This window comes from Moschus berezovskii, chromosome 18 (assembly GCF_049115385.1).
Source record: "Moschus berezovskii isolate FMDL1 chromosome 18, NW_MosBer_1.0, whole genome shotgun sequence".
Lineage (NCBI taxonomy): Eukaryota > Metazoa > Chordata > Mammalia > Artiodactyla > Moschidae > Moschus > Moschus berezovskii.
The window spans coordinates 59218732-59241022 of NC_142477.1; the positions used below are offsets into that span (position 1 = coordinate 59218732).

Sequence of the window (22291 nt, forward strand, 5' to 3'; positions counted from 1 at the left end):
ACTGCTGAAAACAAAAAACAAAGAAAATTTCAAAGCAACCAGATGATAACAAATTACCTATAGAGAAACAATGGTTCAAATGACTGCTGATTCCTTTCCACAAACTACAGAGCCATCAAGACTTGCTCTATAAAAATTGCTAAACAAAATTCTTCAGACAGAAGCAAAGTGATATAAGAAGGAAACTTGGGGTATCAAGAATGAAGAGAGAGCAACAGAAATGATACGGATCTAAACAGATTATTCTTTTCCTTAAAATACGTTTGACGGTTGAAAACAAAAATTGTAACACAGTCCAGTGGAGTTTACAATGTCTGTAAATACAATATATAAGGCAACACTCTTCATAGGGCTGAAAAAAGACCTGTGATTCTATTTCTTAGATATTTTTCAAATATTTTCACCCTCTTGGTTCCAGCTGCCACAACCCTGGCTCAGGCTTTCATCAACGCTCTCCTTGCAACAGTTTCCTAACTTGGTTTCCACTCTTGCTCTCAACTTCAATCCATTCTCCAAGCTGATGACAAAATGCAATTGTTGTCACCTTTTTCTGATCTTCATACCTCATAACCAAGCATACAAGGCTCTTCCCCATCTAGCCTCCTCTTCTTGTCAATGGCCCTCTCCTCACAGTTCTCTGCCTCGAGTCACGCTAAATTTTGTTCAGTTTCTGGCCTATGCTCGTCCTTCAACATATTGCTTGGCACATGGTTGGACCTCACTAAATACGCTACCTAAATGAAAGAATAAATTCTTGGACGATAGTTATTCCTTGGGAGGAGGGGAGAAAGCATGAGAGAAAAGGAATAAAATTAAATTAAAATATCCTTATTTCGATGTAAAGCGCCCTCACTCGAGCCTGCGTTCGCACTCAGTTGCCTATGGGTGCATAAAAGGTAACCTGTTTTCTCAAGTCACAGAGCAGAAGACAGCCCAGTGTGGTGGCAGGAAAGTGATAATGAGGCGGAAAAGTGTGAGGCAAGGCTAACACAGTCCTGGTCTACATTTTAACTATGATGTTAGAGAAAAAAGTAAGGCTTTCTTTACCTCCGTGTGGACTCTGCTCTCCGGAGGCGAAGAGGGTCTTCTAAACCCGCTTGTCGCGCGGACAAGAACCCTAGCATCCCGTCCTTTCACATCGGCTCGAGAACTGGACGCTGCCATGACAGAACTAGGAGGCGGGGTTGTAGCAGCCGAGCCTCCCATTGGTTAAGCGTGATGCCATCCCACCAATGGAGAGCGCCTTTATTGGAGAGTACGATGCAGTGGGCGGGACGCCTCGGCGTTGGTGGGCGGGGCCCGCGGCGGGGGCGTTCCCGCCTTGGTTGCTGGGATCCCGGCAGATCCCGCCGCCACCCGCGCGGCCGCTGGCGGGACAGCATGGGTTGGTCTCGGCGTTTGTTCGGCGTCCTGCGGCGAGCGCTGTCAAAGGAAGTGAAAGAGCAAGTGGGCACAGACCGCTTCGGGAACAAATACTATTATATCCCGGAGTACAAGAACTGGAGAGGTGAGATGAGAGCGAGGGCAGCGGTTGCGGGGTCGGAAAACGACGTGCGGCACGCGTGGTAACCGGCAGAGTGGCCAGCCGCGTTTGTTCGCCCCGCGGCGCCCTCCGCGCTGGCCACTGGCTTGCAGGCGGGCTCGCACTGAGTGGCCCGCCAAGAGCCTGAGTCCCTGCGCCGCAGCGTCGCGGTCTTGAGCCCGGCCGCCGCGGCGCTGGCTCCGCACACTCCTCCGCCGGAGCCTTGCCGGCGCCCTGTGTGGGTCCTTGCGATCGGGACGAGGACAGGGACAAGTCCAGGGAGGTTTTCACCAGAGGGTCCAGGGAGAGATAGGGACGTGCCTTTCCTCCTCCCTGGTCGCCAGTGCCCGCCTTGCGACCGAGGGGTCGTGGGGAAATTGAAGAGATGTTATTCTGAGCGCCTCTGCTCCCCGCTTTCTTGGTGTTGACCTTTTAAAGTGGCTCCGGCGTTGGCCCCAAGCGTCACCTTCCTCGCGGACAAAACTGTACGTCCGTGCTCACTGACAGTGTGGAAAAGAGATGCCATCGCCAGACCCCACGTTACCTTTCCCTCGAGTTTGCGCTCCCGAGACCCTTTTGCGCTCACTTTAAGATACATGGCGATAATTGTGTTTCCGTGTAGGAATCTTGCGGCAAAGTCTTGGTGTTTGCGAGGTAGGGGGCGTTCCTGGTCCTTGAAGCCACATCACGTGGCAGTAATCTCTTCTGTGTTTTTGTGTCACCAGGAACAGAAGATCTCAGGCTTTGGGGTCAGAAAGGCTTGGGTTCTAGAATCTCAACTTTGACGTTAGGCCTTGGGGTCAGAAAGGCTTGGGTTCTAGAATCTCAACTTTGACGTCTATTAACTGAGGGATCACGGACAAAGTATTTGTCCTCCCAAGTATCAGGATCCATACTTGAAAGAGATGATGATAATATTGAGAAGCACTAAGACCTTTGAGAAGGAAATGGCAACCCACTCCAGTATTCTTGCCTGGAGAATCCCAAGGACGGAGGAGCCTGTAGGCTACAGTCCACGGGGTCACAAAGAGTCCGACACGACTGAGCGACTTCACAAGACCTTTGAAAGTGGTGTTTCATTCACTTCCTATAACTCTTGGTAGAGGAAATTTCTTTTTCCTCGTAGGGCACATGTAAAGTATATTTATTATTACTCAAAATTGTTTTGCCTAACCCTTTTCTGTAAATTATTTTAATATCTTAGAATTGTTTACCTAATGAGCGTTTAAACTATATCAGGGCAGGAAATGTTTCTTTTTAAAAAAAAGTCCGAAAAATAAAAAGTCCACAAAGAACCTAGCACGGTGGTGAAGTATTTCTTGAAAAATTGCAAACAGTGAAAGATGTTTCTTTTTCATAAGTTGTCAGGTAACATTAAAAACAAATATAAAAACATCGGATTGATCTAAAGTATAATTTGCATATGGTAACATTCATCCTTTTTGATGTATGATTTTATGATATTTGACAAATGCACAGTCGTAAATATCACCAGAACCGCTGCATCACCCCCAGAAGTCCCTCTTACCCCTTAGTAGTTCCTGCCCTCACCCGGTACCCTGCCGTTGGCAACCACTGATTCATGTGTCTATAGTTTTGCTTTTTCCAGAATGTCATGTAAATGGAGTTACAGAAGATGCTGTCTTTTGAGTCTAGCTTATTTCACGTGGCATGATGGATGCAGTTGAGAGTCACCCACGTGTCAGTAGTTCCTTTCTGTTACTAAGTAGTATTCCATTCCGGTATGCAGGTTTACCACAGTTTATCCGTTCACCTGCTGAATGACCTTTAGGTTGTTTCTAGTTTTTGGTGGCTGTGCAGAAAGCCTTTACAAAAATTCCTATACAGGATTTTGAATGAACATAATTTCTCTTGGGTGAACAGCTAGGAGTGGGATTGCTGTCTTTTGTGGTGAATGTATCAATATATATATAACTAACTTTATAAGAAACTGTTTTCCAGACTGGTTGTACCATATTGCATTCCTGCCAGCAACACATGAAAGTTCTAGTTTCACATTCTCACCAGTACTCAGTTCTGTTAGTTTTTTAATTTTTGTTTTTATTTTAACCATTCTAATGGGTAGATAGGGCTTTCCTGGTGGTGCAGTGGTAAAGAACCCACGTGCCATTACAGAAGATGAGGGTTCAGTCCCTAAGTCTGGAAGATCCCCTGGAGAAGGAAATGGAAACCTACTCTAATATTCTTGTCTGGGAAATTCCATGGACAGAGGAACTTTGCAGACCTCAGTCCCTGGGGTCACAAAGAATCAGACATGACTTAGTGACTAAACAACAGCAATAGGTAGCTAGTGTTATCTCATTGTGTTTTTAATTTCCATTTTCCTAGTGACTGAGGATGTTAAGAATCTTTTCATGTGCTTATTTGCCAACCATGGGTCTTTGGTAACGTATCTGTTAAGTCTTTTGACCATTAAAAAAATTTGTATTAATTTAATTTCTTTGAAAATACAGTGTCATTAAAGACTTAAATTAGCAAAATCATGTGTATTCTACAATAATATAATTTGTGAGTAAAAGGATATGTTTAATTTTATTATAATACCAAGTTGTTTTCCAAAGTGCTTATGCTGATTTATACTTCAATTAGCTTTGTATTTTGAATCCATGTACTATTGATCATGAGAAAAATTCGGCTTTTATTAATAATGTAGTACAATCACTGTATACAGCTGTTTAATGTCTCTGTCTGTCTCAGTTCTTGGATAATTGAGGACTGTGGCACAGATATGTTGTACAATCTGTAAATACCATTACACATTTCATAAGCCTTCTGCTGTAAATCAAGGGAAAATATTTTTAGTTTGTTTTCAAGCAAGTTTTCTAAAAATAAGTCATCTAACTTTTTTATTTCCTGGATATGAAAGGTGGTTCTTACAGGTCTCCTGGAGTTTTCTTTGAATTGCATATATTGAACACCACCAGTGAGTAGTGTTTAAGAACCCTTTAGAGGAAATTAATTTTTCTTTTAATTCAGTTAGTTACTCTGGTGCTAGTCATCAAAGAACTACTGTATTTTCTACATAGGATATTATTTAATAAGAGAAAAATCTGTTGTTATGTAGTTCAAAATAAGTCTTGAGTATTATCCAGTCAGCTGAATTTAAGTTTAGAATTGTTGAAATTTTAACTTAAAAAAAAAAACCTATTGACCTTTCAGGATAAAAAGATTAAGAGGGTCACATATATTTGGCATTTTTGATAACAAAGTACTGATTAACATTTTTTATTGAAAATTTGCCTGCTCTAGAGTAGATTATTTAGTAAAAGATTCCTTAAACTTTATCTAGAAAATTTGTTATTGCACCCTGATTATGTATAATTTACTTGAGTTTTTATCCATCCAGTTCCACTTATCTCATGTTTCAAAAGATAATTCTCTTCCTTTCTAAGATAAAGCCTTGTATTTGTATACTTGATTCTTACAGGAACCTTTTTGAACCTCGTTTTGTTATTTTCACTTCTTTTTTTGCACATTTATTAAACATCTGCACCCCTAAAAACTAACAAATTTATTAACTGAACTATCTTGAGCTGTTAATTTGCTAATAGACATTGTGAGTGTCCAGATTTGGGGGGGTGGGGTGAATATTGTGCATAATTTGCAAAAGCACCTGTTTTTGTGTTTTGAGTATTGTGTTTATTTTGGGGCACCACGCTTTGGAAGAGATGCTTGGAAATCTAGAGAGTCCAGACAGGAATAGTTATGATGATGAAATTTTCTAGAGATTATGTCCGTAAGTTTTATTACCTGCAAGTCTTGAGCAGGTTTACCCTGTGATTATCAGTTTTAGGAGAAGCTTCAAGTATTTGAAAAAGTGTGGTGTAGGAAAGGATTAGGCTCATCTGTATAGCCTTTAACTCAGAACTCAGAGGGTAGATGTTTACCTTTTTTTATAAGGAACAACTTTCAGACTGTTAGGGCTATGCTAGAGAAAGAAGAGAGTGCTTTATGTTTGATTGTACTTGGAGAATCTAGGAAGATAAGTAGCTGGAGACATTTGATCAGCACCTTGAAGGATAAATAGGATTTCACAGAGAGTGGTAGGAGAGTATTCCTGGTCAGTGGTGGGAAGAGATGGGAAATACCACAGAGATGAGAAGATGAGTCCCATGTGGGTAGACTTCAGTGCAGAAGAACAGCAGAAAGCTGTTCTAGTGAGGTGATAGACAAGGTCAGCTTATTAAAAGACCTTACATATGTTTGAAATTTATACTTCATTTTGAGGTAATAGGTAACCATTGAAAGCTTTTCAACAGAGAGAAGTTTGTGACATAATTAGAGCTGTTAGAGAAATGACTCTGGAAGCTCTGCAAAAGATGAGCTCAAGGGAAAAGGGAGGAACTACAGTTTTACTAGGTGAGAGCATTGCTGGATTTACCCTGATCCTGGAGAGAGATCTTACTGGACTGAAGTGAAGGAAATGGAAAGAAAAGTTTGATTTAGCAGAGCTTCTGGACTTGGTAATGAATTGGACTGGTAGAAGGGAAAGAAAAGAGGAGAGGCCAAAGATGATTTTACTGTTTTAATTCTGGAGAACTGCTGGATGGTGGTGTATTGACCCATGCAAATAGAGGCTAACAGGGACTAATGCAAACAGATAAGCAGCCTTTAAGGTGGGATTGGTGAAAGAATACATAATTTGTTGCTTATAAGAGGGTCGCTTTATAATCAGGCAGTTGTATACTCAGATCTGCACTTCCAAACATGTCAGCAATTAAAGTACAAATTTGGAAGCCATCTTAATATAGGTGATCACTAAAACTGTAGGAATAGTTGGATTCAGGCAGGGAAAATATAATAACATGAGATTAAGAGACAGGTATTTGGGAACCCGGTCATTTCAGTGGCTTCCTATCACTTGAGTAAATCCAAACCGCCTGGCAGACATTCATGACCTTTGAGTCCATCATGAAAGTGATCTTGGGCTTCCCTGGTGACTCAGAGGGTAAAGCGTCTGCCTTCAATGCAGGAGACCTGGGTTCAATCCCTGGGTTGGGAAGATCCCCTGGAGAAGGAAATGGCAACCCACTCTAGTACTCTTGCCTGGAAAATCCTGTGGATGGAGAAGCCTGGTATGCTACAGTCCATGGGGTCGACAAGACTGAGCAACCTCACGTTCACTTTGAAAGTGATACTTGTTTTTAATCTAATCTTTAGATCAATGGTTTGTAAGAAGCCTGGGTGTTTATGCTATCGTGAGAGCTCAAACCTGAAAGCTTACATGATTTCCGATATACCAGGGAGTTGAGTCAGATAGTATTTAATTTTCAGCATTCAAAAAAATCATAACATTAAAATTAACTGAATGTACTTATATAAGAGTTGCATCTTATACACTGTGATATTCAAAGTGTTAGTCACTCAGTCGTGTCTGACTCTTTGTCACCCCATAGACTGTAGCCCCTCAGGCTCCTGTCCGTGGAATTCTCCTGCTAAGAATACTGGAGTGGGTAGCCATTCCCTTCTCCAGGGGATCTTCCCGACCCTGGGATTGAACCCAGGTCTCCTGCATTGCAGGCGGATTCTTTACTATCTGAGCCACCAGGAAAGCCCTAGTCTTGCATCTAGTCTGTAACTGTGCATAATACTGAGCTTCAGATGATGTTCCCAAAATGGAATAGATTGGGGGCAAGGCAGGGATAACAATGGGCATTAGATAGCAGTGACTCTTTCTTCTAGAATCCAGGACAAATATTTCATCACACATGGTAGATTTGTTTTTGGAACACTTTTTAAAAACCTGTAGAACCTTCACTATGGCTTTTTGTAGTGAATTGTTTACACCAGGCTACTGGCAGTGATTTTTGAACTGTTCATAGTTTAATAATTAAGAAATAAACCTATTCAAGTTCAGCATTGTATTAGAAAATCTTACATTCTAAAAGATTTTTTTCACTTTTTGTTCAGGTTTTTAATGAAGCATTATTGTATATTTATAGAAATTGTGAACAAAGAAAAATCTGTGCTAAGATTTTAGTGAAAGCATTTATTACCAACTTATATATTTATACTTTCTATATTTATTTGATTGTGTTTAGAGTTACATATATCTAGATTATCAGTGCCAGACGTGTTTATAATAACATTTCCTGAATTTTACATTTCATGCTTTTTGGTTTTAAAATAAAAAGATGGCCTTTGAATATGGCATTTCCAGACACTTTGGGGAAGTCAAATAAACCACACTTTAAAGGTGATAATTTAGAATTGAGGTTTGTCCATCTAAAATGGAAGTTTGTTTAAAATTAAAGTTTATTTTACGTCTGTGTGCTTCCTTTTTAAAAAAATTAGTTGGATCTTACCTCTTTTCTAACCTGAGAATCGTTTATTTATTCAATCATCTTTAACTATTGAATTATAAAATATTTCGAATATAAAAAATAGAATGATAGTGCAAACCTCCATATACCTACCCATCACTCACTCAAAACAGTTATTAACGCATGACTAAATTTTATTTTCTTCCTCCCTGTGCTCACCCACCTCTCCTCTAATTTTGAAACAAATACCAAACATCATGTCAGTTTACCTGTAAGCATTTCTTATACGTCTCGAACACAGACTCCTCTTTTTATTAAACTTTTTTTTTTTGGTTGCGCTGGGTCTTCAGCTCTGCACATGGGCTTTCTCTCGTTGTGGTGAACTGAGACTGCTCTTCACTGCAGCGCGTGGGCTCTCAGACCGGGGGCTTCAATAGTTGCAGCGTGAGTGCTCAGTAGTTGTGGTGCAGGGGCTTAGTTGCCTCGTAGCATGTGGCATCTTCCTGGATCAGGGATTGAACCCATGTCCGCTGCACTGGCAGATGCATTTTTAACCATTGGACTACCAGGGAAGTACCTGTTTTTAATTATAAAAATAATACCATCGTCACATGTCGAAATAAAAAAATTCTAATGTCAAATTTTCTGTCCTTCCCATTTCCCTAGTTGTCTATAATTCTCTTATTTATAAGAGAATCCTTATGTTCCCTATAATTCTCTTACTGGTTTACTTAGTTTTGCAGTTGGTATAAATTGAGCTCCAAACAAAATCCTTGCATTATGATCACTAATATGGGTTTTTCTTAATATTTATTTATTTGGCTGTGCCAGGTCTTAGCCGTGGCACACGGGATCTTCTTCATATTTTTTTTAGTTGTGGCACATGTGTTCTTTAGTTGTGGCACACGTGTTCTTTAGTTGTGGCACAGTGAACTCTTAGTTGCAGTATATGAGACTTGTTCCCCGGCCATGGATGGAACCCAGGCCCCTGCATTAGGAGTGTGGGATCTTAGCCACTGGACCACCAAGAAAGTCCCACTAATATGGACTTTTTAGGAGACGTTTGAAGTCTCCTGTAGTTTATAAGTTTCCTCTTTATGTTAAAAACTTTTTTCGCTCTCTCTCTCTCTCTCACACCCCTGCTTTTTGGAGCGGGTGTTGACAAGTCACTTTTTTTTTAATGGCATTAGCCTATTAATGTTTATTATAAGAAGTGGTATATTTCTTCTTTGATCATCATATTTTTTTAGGCTTTGTTGTGTATGTCTTCTTATCCCTGACCACCTTTTTAGATGTCTTTTGTGGCAGAGTCCTCATTTTACCTGCACTTGACTGTACTGAGTGAGACCTCAGTGAATGCTGCAGGCCTGTGGCTTCTTACAGGGCCCTGGTGGAATTGCTCTGGGAGAGTACTCAGTACTCCGGATGCCTTCACTTTCACCTCCTGCAAGTGGGAATCTCAAGAATGTCAGTATCAGGTCAGTTATATTAATGGCTCAGAGGTTAAAGCGTCTGCCTCCAATGCGGGAGACCCGGGTTCGATTCCCTGGGTCGGGAAGATCCCCTGGAGAAGGAAATGGTAACCCACTCCAGTATTCTTGCCTGGAGAATCCCGTGGACGGAGAAGCCTGGTAGGCTACAGTCCACGGGGTCGCAAAGAGTCGGACACGACTGAGCGACTGAACGGAACGGAACAGATGAGAAATAGGGGAGGGGCTCATTGGGGCACTTAGCACATGCTGCTGTTTGGAAGCTTTAAAAAAAAGATCTCATTTTGTGACATCTTACAAGCCCTTCACATCAGTGATAACTAGGCTTCCGTGTTAGGAGCACTTGTGGCATTTCCAGATTCCTGTGACTTGACCCTTTTCATTTATTTGCCCCTTGCTCTTACACCCATTGCTCTAAACTTGAGGTTTTCTCAGTACTTCTTTTTGGAAAAACCCATAGAAATTCTTTCCAGTGTGACCTGTTTTGTCTGTGCTGATTTATAGACCAGTCAGCATTCTTGGTTTTACTTTCCATGTTATCTTGTATTGTTCATTAATTTTCTCTATGACGAATATTTGTTCAACATGGCTTTATGCCGAGCATGTCTGTTTTATGTATTTCAGGTCTGATGGTCTCAGTTTCTCAGCCTTTGATGGTTAGCTGTATCAACTTTACAGTGTAGCTGCGTCCTGTATTTTATAATAAATTCATTAGGCTTTGGGAAGATGAATGATGTTAACATAATAGCAATGTTAAACTAACTTTTATGTATTTAATTTGTAACACCAATTAGAAACACTTTTTCCCTCCATTTTGTTCTCAACTCACCAGTCTCCAGTTTTTTTTGCTAATCCTTCCATTAATGATAACTGTCAGTCATTGAGTGTTAACTGATAATATCATGTCTTTATAACAACCATATAACTAAACATTATTATCCTTATCTTAAACATGAAGTTTTGTTTCATCTTGAATACTTGAATGAACTTTATGTATATGTGCCTGGGTACAGGGTACATATACAGAAAACAGCTGTTCAGTGAACTGAGATATTTATGGACCCAGAACTATAAAAACAAAAACAAAGCAATATTTTTTAAAAAAACATAGGAAATGATGAAGTATTACGAGATTTTAAAAGAGGGTATTAAGGCATATTTTTATTTATGACGAATGGACCAAATTATTCTTTAGGGACTGAAATAGTCTCGTTAGAACTAAGGTTATCTTTTCCATTAACATTGTCAATGGCAACCCACTCCAGTGTTCTTGCCTGGAAAATCCCAGGGATGGGGGAGCCTGGTGGGCTGCCGTCTATGGGGTCACACAGAGTCGGACACGACTGAAGCGACTTAGCAGCAGCAGCAGCAGTGTGGTTCCAGTTTGAACTTAACTTGGTTCCTAACATCAAACTTATGTCAAAATACATAGTCATATTTGTTTTCCTTTCAGAGTGAGTATATCGTCATCTGATAATTCAAACCTGCATTATCCAACTGTTACATGTGGTTATAGAGCTGCATTGTTTTTGATGTTATTTCAGCCTATTTGTATTTAGCATTTGAGTACACTAAAAACTATAATTAATTGGCATTCAATTAAGACATAGTTGTTAAAAATCAGAAAAATCAAGTGAGGTGTGTCATTTTTCAGTAGGTAATTGGTAGATCACAATATATATATAACTCTTGAATGTAACTATACGTTTACACTAACATTTGGGAAATGATGAAGACGTTTCATATTTTTCCAGCAGGTGGCAGCATTGTCTTTAAAAAAGTTTAGTTGCCTCTTTATTAAATATTTTCCTTTGAGCCTATTTGAGGAAAAAATCTTTTCTCTAAAATAATTGGATTTACTTTTCTTCCAAATAAATCCTACACTATTGCTTTATAAAATGCTACTCTTAAGACAAGGATTTTAAAATGATGCTGTGGATTATTCCTGGTCAGTAGTGCGTAGTGATGTAATTGACAATCACATAATTAACGAAAAATTTTTAAAAAATCATGCATATAATTTTCCCAGCAGAGAGTAATAGTCTGTCTTGAGTTGTCAGAGATAATGTAATCATAACCATGTACATCATCAAATTCATAGAATATCCTAAAATGTTTTATGATTTTAATTAAAACATGCCTCTTTTTCAGTTCAGTTCAGTCGCTCAGTCGTGTCTGACTCTTTGCAACCCCATGAACCGCAGCACGCCAGGCCACCCTGTCCATCACCAACTCCCGGAGCCTACCCAAACTCATGTCGATTGAGTCGGTGATGCCATCGAACCATCTCATCCTCTGGCATCCCCTTCTCCTCCTGCCCTCAATCCTTCCCAGCATCAGGGTCTTCTCAAATGAGTCAGCTCATCAGGTCATGAGTCAGCTACCTGCGAACATCAGGTAGCCCAAGTTTTGGAGTTTCAGCTTCAATGTCAGTCCTTCCAATGAACACACAGGACTGATCTCTTTTAGGATGGACTGGTTGGATCTCCTTGCAGTCCAAGGGACTCTCAAGAGTCTTCTCCAACACCACAGTTCAAAAGCATCAATTCTTCGGCGCTGAGCTTTATAGTCCAGCTCTCACATCCGTACATGACCACTGGAAAAACCATAGCTTTGACTAGACTGACCTTGGTTGGCAAAGTAATGTCTCTGCTTTTTAATATGCTATCTAGGTTGGTCATAACTTTCCTTCCAAGGAGTAAGCGTCTTTTAATTTCATGGCTACAATCACCATCTGCAGTGATTTTGGAGCCCAGAAAAATAAAGTTAGCCACTATTTCCACTTTTCCCCATCTATTTGCCATGAAGTGATGGGACCGGATGCCATGATCTTCGTTTTCTGAATGTTGAGCTTTAAGCCAACTTTTTCACTCTCCTCTTTCACTTTCCTCAAGAGGCCTTTGAGTTCCTCTTCTCTTTCTGCCATAAGGGTGGTGTCATCTGCATATCTGAGGTGATTGATATTTCTCCCGGCAATCTTGATTCCAGCTTGTGCTTCCTCCAGCCCAGCGTTTCTCATGATGTACTCTGCATATAAGTGAAATAAGCAGGGTGACAACATACAGCCTTGATGTACTCCTTTCCCAATTTGGAACCAGTCTATTGTTCCATGTCCAGTTCTAACTGTTGCTTTCTGACCTGCATACAGGCTTCTCAAGAGGCAGGTCAGGAGGTCTGGTATTCCCATCTCTTTCAGATATTTCCACAGTTTATTGTGATCCACACAGTCAAAGGCTTACACCTAAAAAAGGCTGAACTGATTTTAAAATCCTTTGTTGAATATGAAGTAATAGAAATTATTATTTTTGTTTGGATTATCTTAGGGTTGTCTGAATGTTGGAATTTTTATTTTCTTATTTTCATTTAAAATTTTCATTTCTTAATTGTGTTTGCCTCTGAGAGTATTTAAATTGCTTATTGCATCCCCTTAGTTTGTGTGTATATGCTTGCATGTATTTAAATACTTATATTTTGGTAAAGGTAAAATAATCACTATTTTCCTTGTAGTTCTTGATTGCATTCCTGTCTCATACCAGTAGAACCACATCAGTGTCATACATTCTTCCAGAGAGAAACAGGAGAGGAGGGTGAAATTATTCACAGTTATACAGGAAATCCTTTTGACTATCTTTAAAAGGAATTTAAGGCACCTTAATCTTCAATTCTGCCTTTCCCTGCCAGGGAAGTATGGGACCTTTTGATCAGAAATGGAAGCTAATAATGAGTGAGTGACTAAGCTAAGTACATCTGTGTCTAAGTGAGGTTGAAAATACTTGATGCAAGAGAAAAAGAGTTACTTGTCCTTTTTTGTTCTGAGAATTTCATAATTGCTTTACATTAAGAGTACTAATGTCAACAACATCAATAACTATAATTAGTATTATTAAATTCTGTGAATTAGACATTATTCCTAGCACTTGTCATGATTTTGTATTTGTGGAAGAATTACAACAAATGAGGAAAAGTAATATTTCTAGTGTTGATTGTCAAGGCCATTTAGTGGTGAGCTCCATTTTTATTCATTATGGAACCCAAGTTTCTCTGTCCAGGTAAATCTGTTGAACTTACTCTTCTTTTTCTTTTTTTAATTAACATATATATTTCTTTGAAGTATTGTTGACTTACAGTGTTTCAGGTTCACAGGAGGTGATTCAGTTATATATACACACGCATATTATTTTTATATTATTTTCTATTATAGGTTTTTTATAAGATATTGACGATGGAAACTTACTTTTAGTTAACTCTCTCACTTTCCGAAGTACTGCTCAGTTTGGCAGTTCATTTTTCCTGCTATCTCGAGACTGTCTAAGTATTAGTTATTCTAAGAATTACAAAATTGAAAGAGGAGATTAAGATGGTAGAGTACGAGGATGCAGAACTCACCTCCTCCATAAACACATCAAAAATACCAAATATTTTCTATAGGTGAAAAAGTGTTCAATGAAAACTTAACTGGAGAGTAGCAGAAAGACTCCTGTCCGACCAAAGCTGTAAGAAAGATTCAGCATCAAGTAGAGAAGCAGTCAGGTTGAACTTGTGCCTCTGGGAGGGGACTCAGAAGAGGAGATCCTTCCTGGGGAGTGAGCCATTTGAGTCATATTTTGGGTGCCCCAGCCCTGGGGTCTGACACTGGGAAGCTGATTGCCCTTGGTTGGAGGGAAAGTGAGACTAACAGGAGAGCTGTTGGAAGCCTCCACCCTTCTTATGAGGAGTATGTATATGCTTGCTTATTCCTGAAGCAGGGCGGACTGAAACTGCGTCAGTCACTGGCTGGTTTCCCCCAACTGTCTTGGCACGTGCCCCTGCCCTGCTTGCTCCACGATGCAGCTCCACATTGGGGTGAGGGTTGTCATGGCTGAGGGGAGAGCTCGGCTGTGAGGCACAGAGGTGGCTCAGACCTGTGGTGGCTGTGGCAGCCACTGTGGACACTCACACAGGCCGCACATCAGTGGCAGTCTGGGACTCTGACTTTGGCTAGATTGACACAGCCCATGCCCTGACCTGCTCATTGCAGGTTCTTGCCCCACCTGTTCAGTAACAAAGTTCCATGATAGAGGACTACAGCAGCCGAGGAAGAGTTCAGTTGTGAGGAATAAAGGCAGTTCATACCCAAAGTGGCATCTGAGCAGGGCGGGGACAGCCATTACTGGGTTTTAGAAACTGAGCTCATCAGAAGCTGTCTGGTTTCTGACAGTAGCCGGGGTCAACACCGCCCAAGCCCAGACCCACTCTGAGGGCCTGCACCAGCCCCCTCTCTTTCCAGCACTGCTCACCTCTGGGGTGAGGGTGCCTTTACTGATAGGGGTAAAAATACACACTTGAAGGGAATGGAGCCAGCTCAACGATGATCTTTGGGGCTTCTGCTCCAGCAACTTGGGACCCACCACCCCAATAAAGTGGTGTTGAACACTGAGCAGAAGAGAGTGCCTAACTGTCACCTGGTTTTCCAGCATCTCCATCTCCAGGGCCACCTCCTACCAAGGTGATAGCTGCCAGCTCACCCTGAGGAAAGATGTGACTTGTGTTCAATTAGACCCAACTCTCCCACCAAAGCCAGTGGGTACATATAACCTGTACAGGGATGTTCCCATGCAAGGACACAACTTTAAAACTGCAGTAGCTGACTTTTCCACCTAATTTCATAGAGACAGAGAAAGTTAAGCAAAATGAGAAGGTAGGAATTTGTTTCAACTGAAGGAGCAATAGAAAAGTCCTGAAAAAACAACTAATGAAACAGAAATAAACAGTTCATCAGATAAAAAGTTCAGAGCATTGGCAATAAGAATGCTAGCTGAATTTGGAAAAAGATCAACACAGTGAGAATTGTAACAAGGAACTAAACAATATAAATAAAAGAACCAGTCAGAAATAAAGAATACTGTAACTGAAAAGAAAAGCATCCTAGAAGGAATTAACAGATTAGGTGATACAGAAGAATGTATAAGTGATCTGGAAGATAGGATAATGGAAATTGCCCATTGAAAACAGCAAAAGAAAGATAAATTTAAAAAATGAGAAAAATTTAAGGGAACTCTGAGACAACATCAGGTGTACCAACCTTTGCATTAAAAGAGTCAGGAGGTGCAATGGTGAAGACTCCTCCTGCCAGTGCAGGAGATGCAGGAAACGTGGGTTCAATCCTTGGATTGGGAAGATCCCCGGGAGGAGGGCATGGCAACCCACTCCAGTATTCTTACCTGGAATATCCTGTGGATAGAGGAGCTTGGCGAGCTACAGTCTGTGGGATCACAACTGAGCATGCATGCATGCAGAAAGGCAAGAGGCAGAGAAGGGGACTGGAAATCTATCTGATGAAACTATGGCTGAAAATTTCCAGAATCTGAGGAAGGAAAAAGATACCCAGATACAGGAATCACCAAGGGTCCCAAACAAGATGACCCCAAACAGATCCACACATATCTTAATTAAAATGACAGCAGTTAAAGAGGGAATTCTAATGACAACAAGAGAAAAAACAAGAGTTATACACAAAGGTCCTGTCATAAGGCTATCAGCTGATTTCTCTGCTGAAATGTTGCAGACCTGAAGGGAATAGCATGATATGTTCAAAGTGCTGAGAGTGAAAAAACTGCAACCTGGAATACTCTACCCAGCAAGATTATTATTTGGAATTGAAGGAGAGATAAAGACCTTCTTGCTGCTGCTGCTGCTAAGTTGCTTCAGTCGTGTCCGACTCTGTGCTACCCCATAGACGTTAGCCCAACAGGTTCCCCCGTCCCTGGGATTCTCCAGGCAAGAATACTGGAGTGGGTTGCCATTTCCTTCTCCAATGCATGAAAGTGAAAAGTGAAAGTGAAGTCGCTCAGTCAAGTCCGATTCTTAGCAACCCCATGGACTGCAGCCCACCAGGCTCCTCCGTCCATGGGATTTTCCAGGCAAGATTACTGGAGTGGGCTGCCATTGCCTTCTCCGAAGACCTTCTTAGACAAGCAAAAATAAAACTAATTCATCAATACTAAACCTACTCTAAAAGGTTAAAGAGTATTTTCTAAGTGGAAAAAAAAAGCTTTAACAAGAAGTACAGGAAAAGCAAAATCACACTAGTAAAGGCAAATATATAGTTAAAAGCTGAGGATCAACCAAGTAAATAAGCTAGTACAAAGATGAAAAGATAAAATATTGTAAAATCAATTAAAACTACAATAATCAGTAAAGGGAAACATGAAGATGTAAAATGTGACATCAAAAACACAAAATGTAGGGAGGGTAGTGAGTGAAAAATTTAGATCTTTTAGAATGTGTTTGAACTTAAATGACCACATGTTTAAAACAAGTAGTTACAGTTAGAAGTCAATGTATATGAGTCCTGTGGTAACTGCAAATTATGAACCTACACCAGATATACAAAAACTGGAAAGAAGCAGAAGCATATCACTAAAGATATCACACCACAAGGGAAGAAACCAAAAGAAGAAAAGAACAGAGATCTGCAAAAACAACCAGAAAACAAGTGACAAAATGGCAGTAAGTACATACTTGTCAATAGTCACTTCAAATGTCAACTGACTAAATGCTCCAATGAAATGACATAGAGTGACTGGATAAAAAGACAAGACCCATCTATATGCTGCTTGTAGGAGACAAACTTCAGAGAGAAAGACACACACAGAGAGACTAAAAGTAATGAAAAAAGATATTTCATCAAAATGATAAGAAGGCAAAGGTAACAAATACTCAGACAAAGTAGACTCTGAAGCAAAGCCTATTACGAAAGACAAAGGGCATTATTATTGGATAAAGGGATCAGTCCAAGAAGACGATATAACATGTATGCAGCTAATACAGGGAGCACCTGAATATGTAAGCAAATATTAAGAGACATGAAGTGAGAAATTGACAGTAATACAGTAATAGTAGGGGCATTTAACATTCCACTTGCATCAATGGGCAGATCACTCAGACAAAATCAATAAGGAAATTGATCTTAAATGACACTTTAGACCAGTGGGACTTAACCAGTACGGACAGGACTTTCTATCCCCAAACAATAGCATATGCTTTCTTTTCAAAAGTACATGGAATGATCTCCACATAAATCATATGCTAGGCCACAAAATAAGCCCCAATGAATTTAAGAGGATAGAAATTTTATCAGGCATGTTTTTCTGAAAGCAATGGCATGAAACCAGAAATCAGTTACAGGAAGAAGTATGGGGAAAATATACAGACTAAACAACATGCTATTTCAAAACCAGTGGTTCAATGTGGAAATCAGAGAAGAAATCAGAAAATATTTACCTTGAGACAAGTCAAAATGGAGACAGTGTTCCAAAATATATGGGATGCAGACAGAGTAATTGTAAAAGGGAAGTTTATAGTGATGCAGGTCTTTCTCAAGAAGCAATAAAAACTCAGATAAACAACTGAACCTACCATCTAAAGAAATTAGAGAAAGAAGAATAAATGAAGCCCAAAGTGAACAGAAGGAAGGAAAAAATAAAGAGGAAAGAGGGGGGAAAAAAACAACAAAAGAGGACCCCTCCCCCCTAAAAAAAGAAAACATAAGAGGAAATTTATATGGAACTACAAGAAACCCTGAATTGCCAAAGCAATCTTGAGAAAAAAGAACAAAGCTGAAGGTATGACATCCTCAGACTTTGGATTAGACCACAAAGTTGTCGTTACCTTATTTCTTGCAGTGCTTCTGCTGCTTTTCTTAAGCAGCAGCAGAATAAAGAGAAAAGTAGTCCCTTTGAGAATATGAAAGTCTTTGAGATGGTTTTACTTTAAACCTAAGAGATTTCTTGTCATTTTACCTCTGAAATTTGATTTTCTTCTAAGATGTTATTTCTGAGGTCCCCCTTTCTGCTTTTGAAATGAACCTGCATTTAGTGACTGTTCTTAGCAATACCTTTAAAAAAACGAATCAGATATATTGTTTTATGTGTATGTGCCATCTAGGAAGACAGATGGTATCATAGGGGGAGAAATGTGCAGTTCATAAGACTAGAACCACCTCTTACCACTTTCATTCACCTCTTTAATAATTATTGACTATTGTTTAAGTAACAGGCATATACAAGAAGGTGTGTGTGTGTTTAAAATAGACCTTATTTTCTTAGAAATGTTATTTTCATAAGTTAAGTTTCTAATAAAATATTTCTAGTAGGGTCTAGTTTCTAATCAAATATTTTGACTAATTTAGTTAATGATCAAAATCATAAAATAATACAATACAGTCAAATATAGGTATTTTTAAACCTGAAAATTCTTTTCCTCAAGCATTGGAGATTAGTATATATTGTCAGTGAAAGTCAAAAGTAAAATTATGAGCCAATGAGAAGTTGTTAAGTGTAGAAGAGAGGTATTTAAATTTTATGTACATTTTAATACACCTTTTAAAAATAGCCAACTTTTATCAAAGCTAGAGCATATGCAAAATACTTCAAGTCTATGGTAAAATTTATGCAGATATAGGCAATGTCCCTTTATTAAGCAGACTTTCTTATTAATGACCTGAATTATGGAATAATAGAATATAAATTATATTTGGAATACATCATTAATAGACATTCACCTCACATGTATTTCTGTATTTTCCAAAGTACTCTTACCTTTAAGACTTCTTTTGACCACTCAACCATCTGTACCAAAGATGAGTGCTTACTGGTAAGATAGCACATGTGAGTGTGTGCTTAGTCGCCCAGTGGGGTCTGACTCTTTGCAACCCCATGGACTGTATCCTGCCAGGTTCCTCTGTCCGTGGAATTTTCCAGGCAAGAATACTGAAGCAGATCGCCATTTCCTTCTCCAGGGGATTTTACCAACCCAGGGGTCAAACTCTGTTTGCTACATTGATAGGCAAATTCTTTACCATTGAGCCACCCCGGAAGCCCAGTGTTATAAATGTGGCACGTTCATCAAGACAGATTTGGTGATTGCTGTGTATTTTACAATCAGTCCCTTTTGAAACTCATGAATAAGTCTGTCTGACCCTGTTGTGCAGTATTCCTGTAACTCTCTGACTTCACTAAGATGTTTTCATTTAGGCAGGATGTCCAGATGAGGAAAATCACTGAAACACTGGAAACACTGACAAGTACTGACAAAAAAACAACCCCAAAACAGTTAAGCTATAAAAAAGGAAAATGAGCCAAAGCCAGTTTAAGATTTTAGTCAGCTATATAATAGTTCAGATTGGGTTTGCTGGAAAGGCTGCTGACATTGCAGTTAAAGATTTAATTGTACTTTATTTAGATAACTTACTTTTGATTCACTTGCTGGAAAATAAATCTAGATAACTTGTTGATGTGACATTAGAATTTAATTAGAAAAAGAATGAAGCATAATTATTTACAACTGCTAAAATTTTATATTTCCTTTTTTATATTTGAATAACCGTGAGTTTATTCACATTAGCAAATAAAACCTTTTCAGGATCTCCCTTTCCATTCTTGCCTTTATTGTGCTTGGGTTCCTTCCTCCTTATATTTTTAAATTTTATGCTCATGCAAGAACAAAAGTTTTTAAATATCTAAAATAGCCTCTAAATGAGGTGTTAGCATCTTGGAGAAAGGCTTATTCTCTGGCCACTTACCAAGTATCCTGCTAATTAATGGCAAGCATATATTTAATATGACTGTCAGTCAGTAAGTGGGATCCACCTATATCTTTTTGGAGGGAGTGTTATAGAAAGGAGTCGCGTTTTTAAATTCTAGGAGTCTCAGAAATGCGTCTAGGTCAGCATAATTAAATTGTAGCTACTGCTTAAATTGTTGAAAAGCTAACATATTCAGTAACATTTTAGGCAACTATAAACTTGAATGAGTGCATAAATAAACCAGTAAATTTAAAGCTTTAATTTTAATAATGTCAATTGTAATCATTCACATTAACTGTGTCCTTTAAGAAACTGATACTGGTAGGAACAAAAATTTAATGATCACTTTCTTTTCTTTCCAGTATTTATCATTTTGAAGGATTATTCCTAAATGATGTTTGCTGAAAATTATGGAATAAAATATGTGAAAATCCAAATAAATTATTTTAGCAATAAGAAATTATTGCTGTTTTGGAAATACGGTAGCTTTATGACCTTTAAAATTGTTTGTTTTGTTTAATAAATATATAGAATAGACTTGTAAAATTTTATTTGCACTAACATCTTGAAAACATACTTTATTTTATGAACAGGTATGAATGCTGGAATTAGAAACTTAACAAAGGCTTTGGTTATTAATGAGTAAACCACAAAAATGTTATAAAGGTTTGAGTCATGTTCTCCCTCCAAAGTGAAAGATACTATGACTCAACTCTAATCTCTATGTTCTTCCTTCCTTTCTACAAAAATCCCATTTTTCTCTCTGTAGGACACTCACTGCACAGCAGGTGATACCTTTCTCTGCTTCCTTTCCATACCATGACCTGTCTCTGTAAAGTTCCTTATCAAACCTTTGTAAGTCCCCCCACCTCGCTTTTTTTTGCAATATAGTTTACTGTTAAAATGAGATTTTCAGTAATGGAGACTCATTATATTCAGAGATTTATGATTTAAAATTTCCAGTATTTGAGTTCACTGTATCAACTCCTGTTTTCAGTATTCTGTGAAGTATGAAGCCACTTAGCAGTGGTAGAGGAAGTGAGATTGGAGGCCTTGAGGCTACAAGGCTACGTATTCTTAATGTAGATTCTATGTACTTAAAGCGCATCCAGACCAATTAAAGTTAAGTGGAAATGGTACCATGTTACCAGACGAATAAGGAGCAGAGGATCTCGAAAATATTTTCCACATAGCAGTCTCCTTAATAAATATTAATGTAGGTTGATTAGATAATCTTTTAAAATACAAGTGCCCCTTTGGAGGAAAGTTATCATTAATTCTTATTTTGGTCTGTATTGCTTCAACCATTATGATAGATAACAATGTGCTTTAATACAGTAACAGATTGGATCACAGGGCAGTTATATTGGCACTTGTTACAGAAGGTTAAGAAGAGGGATCTTCCTCTCCCTTACTTGTGAGTCTTATCTCTATGAGGTGGAAGACTTTAGATACAGAAGAAATGTTGTTCAGTTACTAAGTCACGTCCAATTCTTTTTGCAACCCCATGGACTGCAGCCCACCGAGGCTCCTCTGTCCATTGGATTTCCCAGGCAAAAATAATAGAGTAGGTTGCCATTTCCTGACCCAGGGATCGAACCCTCATCTCCTGCATTGGCAGGCAATTGAGCCATCAGCAAAGCCACAGAAGAAATGAAGACCAACCATAAAACGAGTGAGACACTTGGCAGAGAAAGAATGGTAGAGAAAGACTTAGCGGTTTTGGTCAGAGTCCTGGTAGTGTCTTCCCTGAAAATCATCTTTCTTTGTCAGATACAGTCTGCAGAATCTCAGACCCCATCCCCCTGAAAATCATCTTTCTCTTTGTCAGATACAGTCTGCAGAATCTCAGACCCCATCCCCCTGAAAATCATCTTTCTTTGTCAGATACCGTCTGCAGAATCTCAGACCCCATCCCAGACCTACTGAATTAGAATATTCATTTTTACAGGATCCACAGGTGATTCACATGCATATTAAATACCAGGTGCTTCTCATATTAAAGTCTGAGGAACACTGCTCCAAGTGACTGATATCTGAGATAAACAAGCTTGGTTAGTTTAGAAAGAAGCCCTTCCACTCTCCTAGTCCCCCTCCCTCCATGCCTTTAAGTTGGTCTTCCTGGTTCAGGCTGCTCTAGACTTTCGGGTTTTTTAGCTCAGTGTTGTGTATCCTTGGTTAAGTACCTGTTGAGAAATGGAGAGAAAGAGAAAGTGTGCTGAGGAATATACCACCTAAAAGAGGTTGGTAAAATAAGTCAAATTTCCCTCTCATATGACCCTCATCACCTACCTTGTGATCATGCGAAGAGTTGACTCACTGGAAAAGACTCTGATGCTGGGAAGGATTGGGGGCGGGAGGAGAAGGGGACGACCGAGAATGAGATGGCTGGATGGCATCACTGACTCTGTGGACATGAGTTTGAGTGAAC

At 39.4% G+C, this 22291-nt stretch overlaps 2 protein-coding genes across 3 annotated transcripts in view; one reads left to right on the forward strand and one right to left on the reverse strand.

The window, feature by feature from the left end:
* Positions 1–1177, reverse strand: part of ERCC8 (ERCC excision repair 8, CSA ubiquitin ligase complex subunit) — a 56791-nt gene extending 55614 nt beyond the window's left edge. The window contains exon 1 of one of the 2 annotated variants that reach the window (XM_055422016.2): positions 1048–1177. In XM_055422016.2, coding sequence (XP_055277991.2) covers positions 1048–1124 — 77 coding nt within the window. In that variant the 5' untranslated portion in view covers positions 1125–1177. The remainder of the gene's footprint in view (positions 1–1047) is intronic. The other variant, XM_055422017.2, reaches the window with a different exon arrangement.
* Positions 1178–1310: 133 nt separating this feature from the next.
* The window catches only part of NDUFAF2 (NADH:ubiquinone oxidoreductase complex assembly factor 2), a 178865-nt gene continuing 157884 nt past the window's right edge, over positions 1311–22291 (forward strand). Inside the window, exon 1 of the mRNA XM_055422015.2 lies at positions 1311–1507. Coding sequence (XP_055277990.1) covers positions 1381–1507 — 127 coding nt within the window. The 5' untranslated portion in view covers positions 1311–1380. The remainder of the gene's footprint in view (positions 1508–22291) is intronic.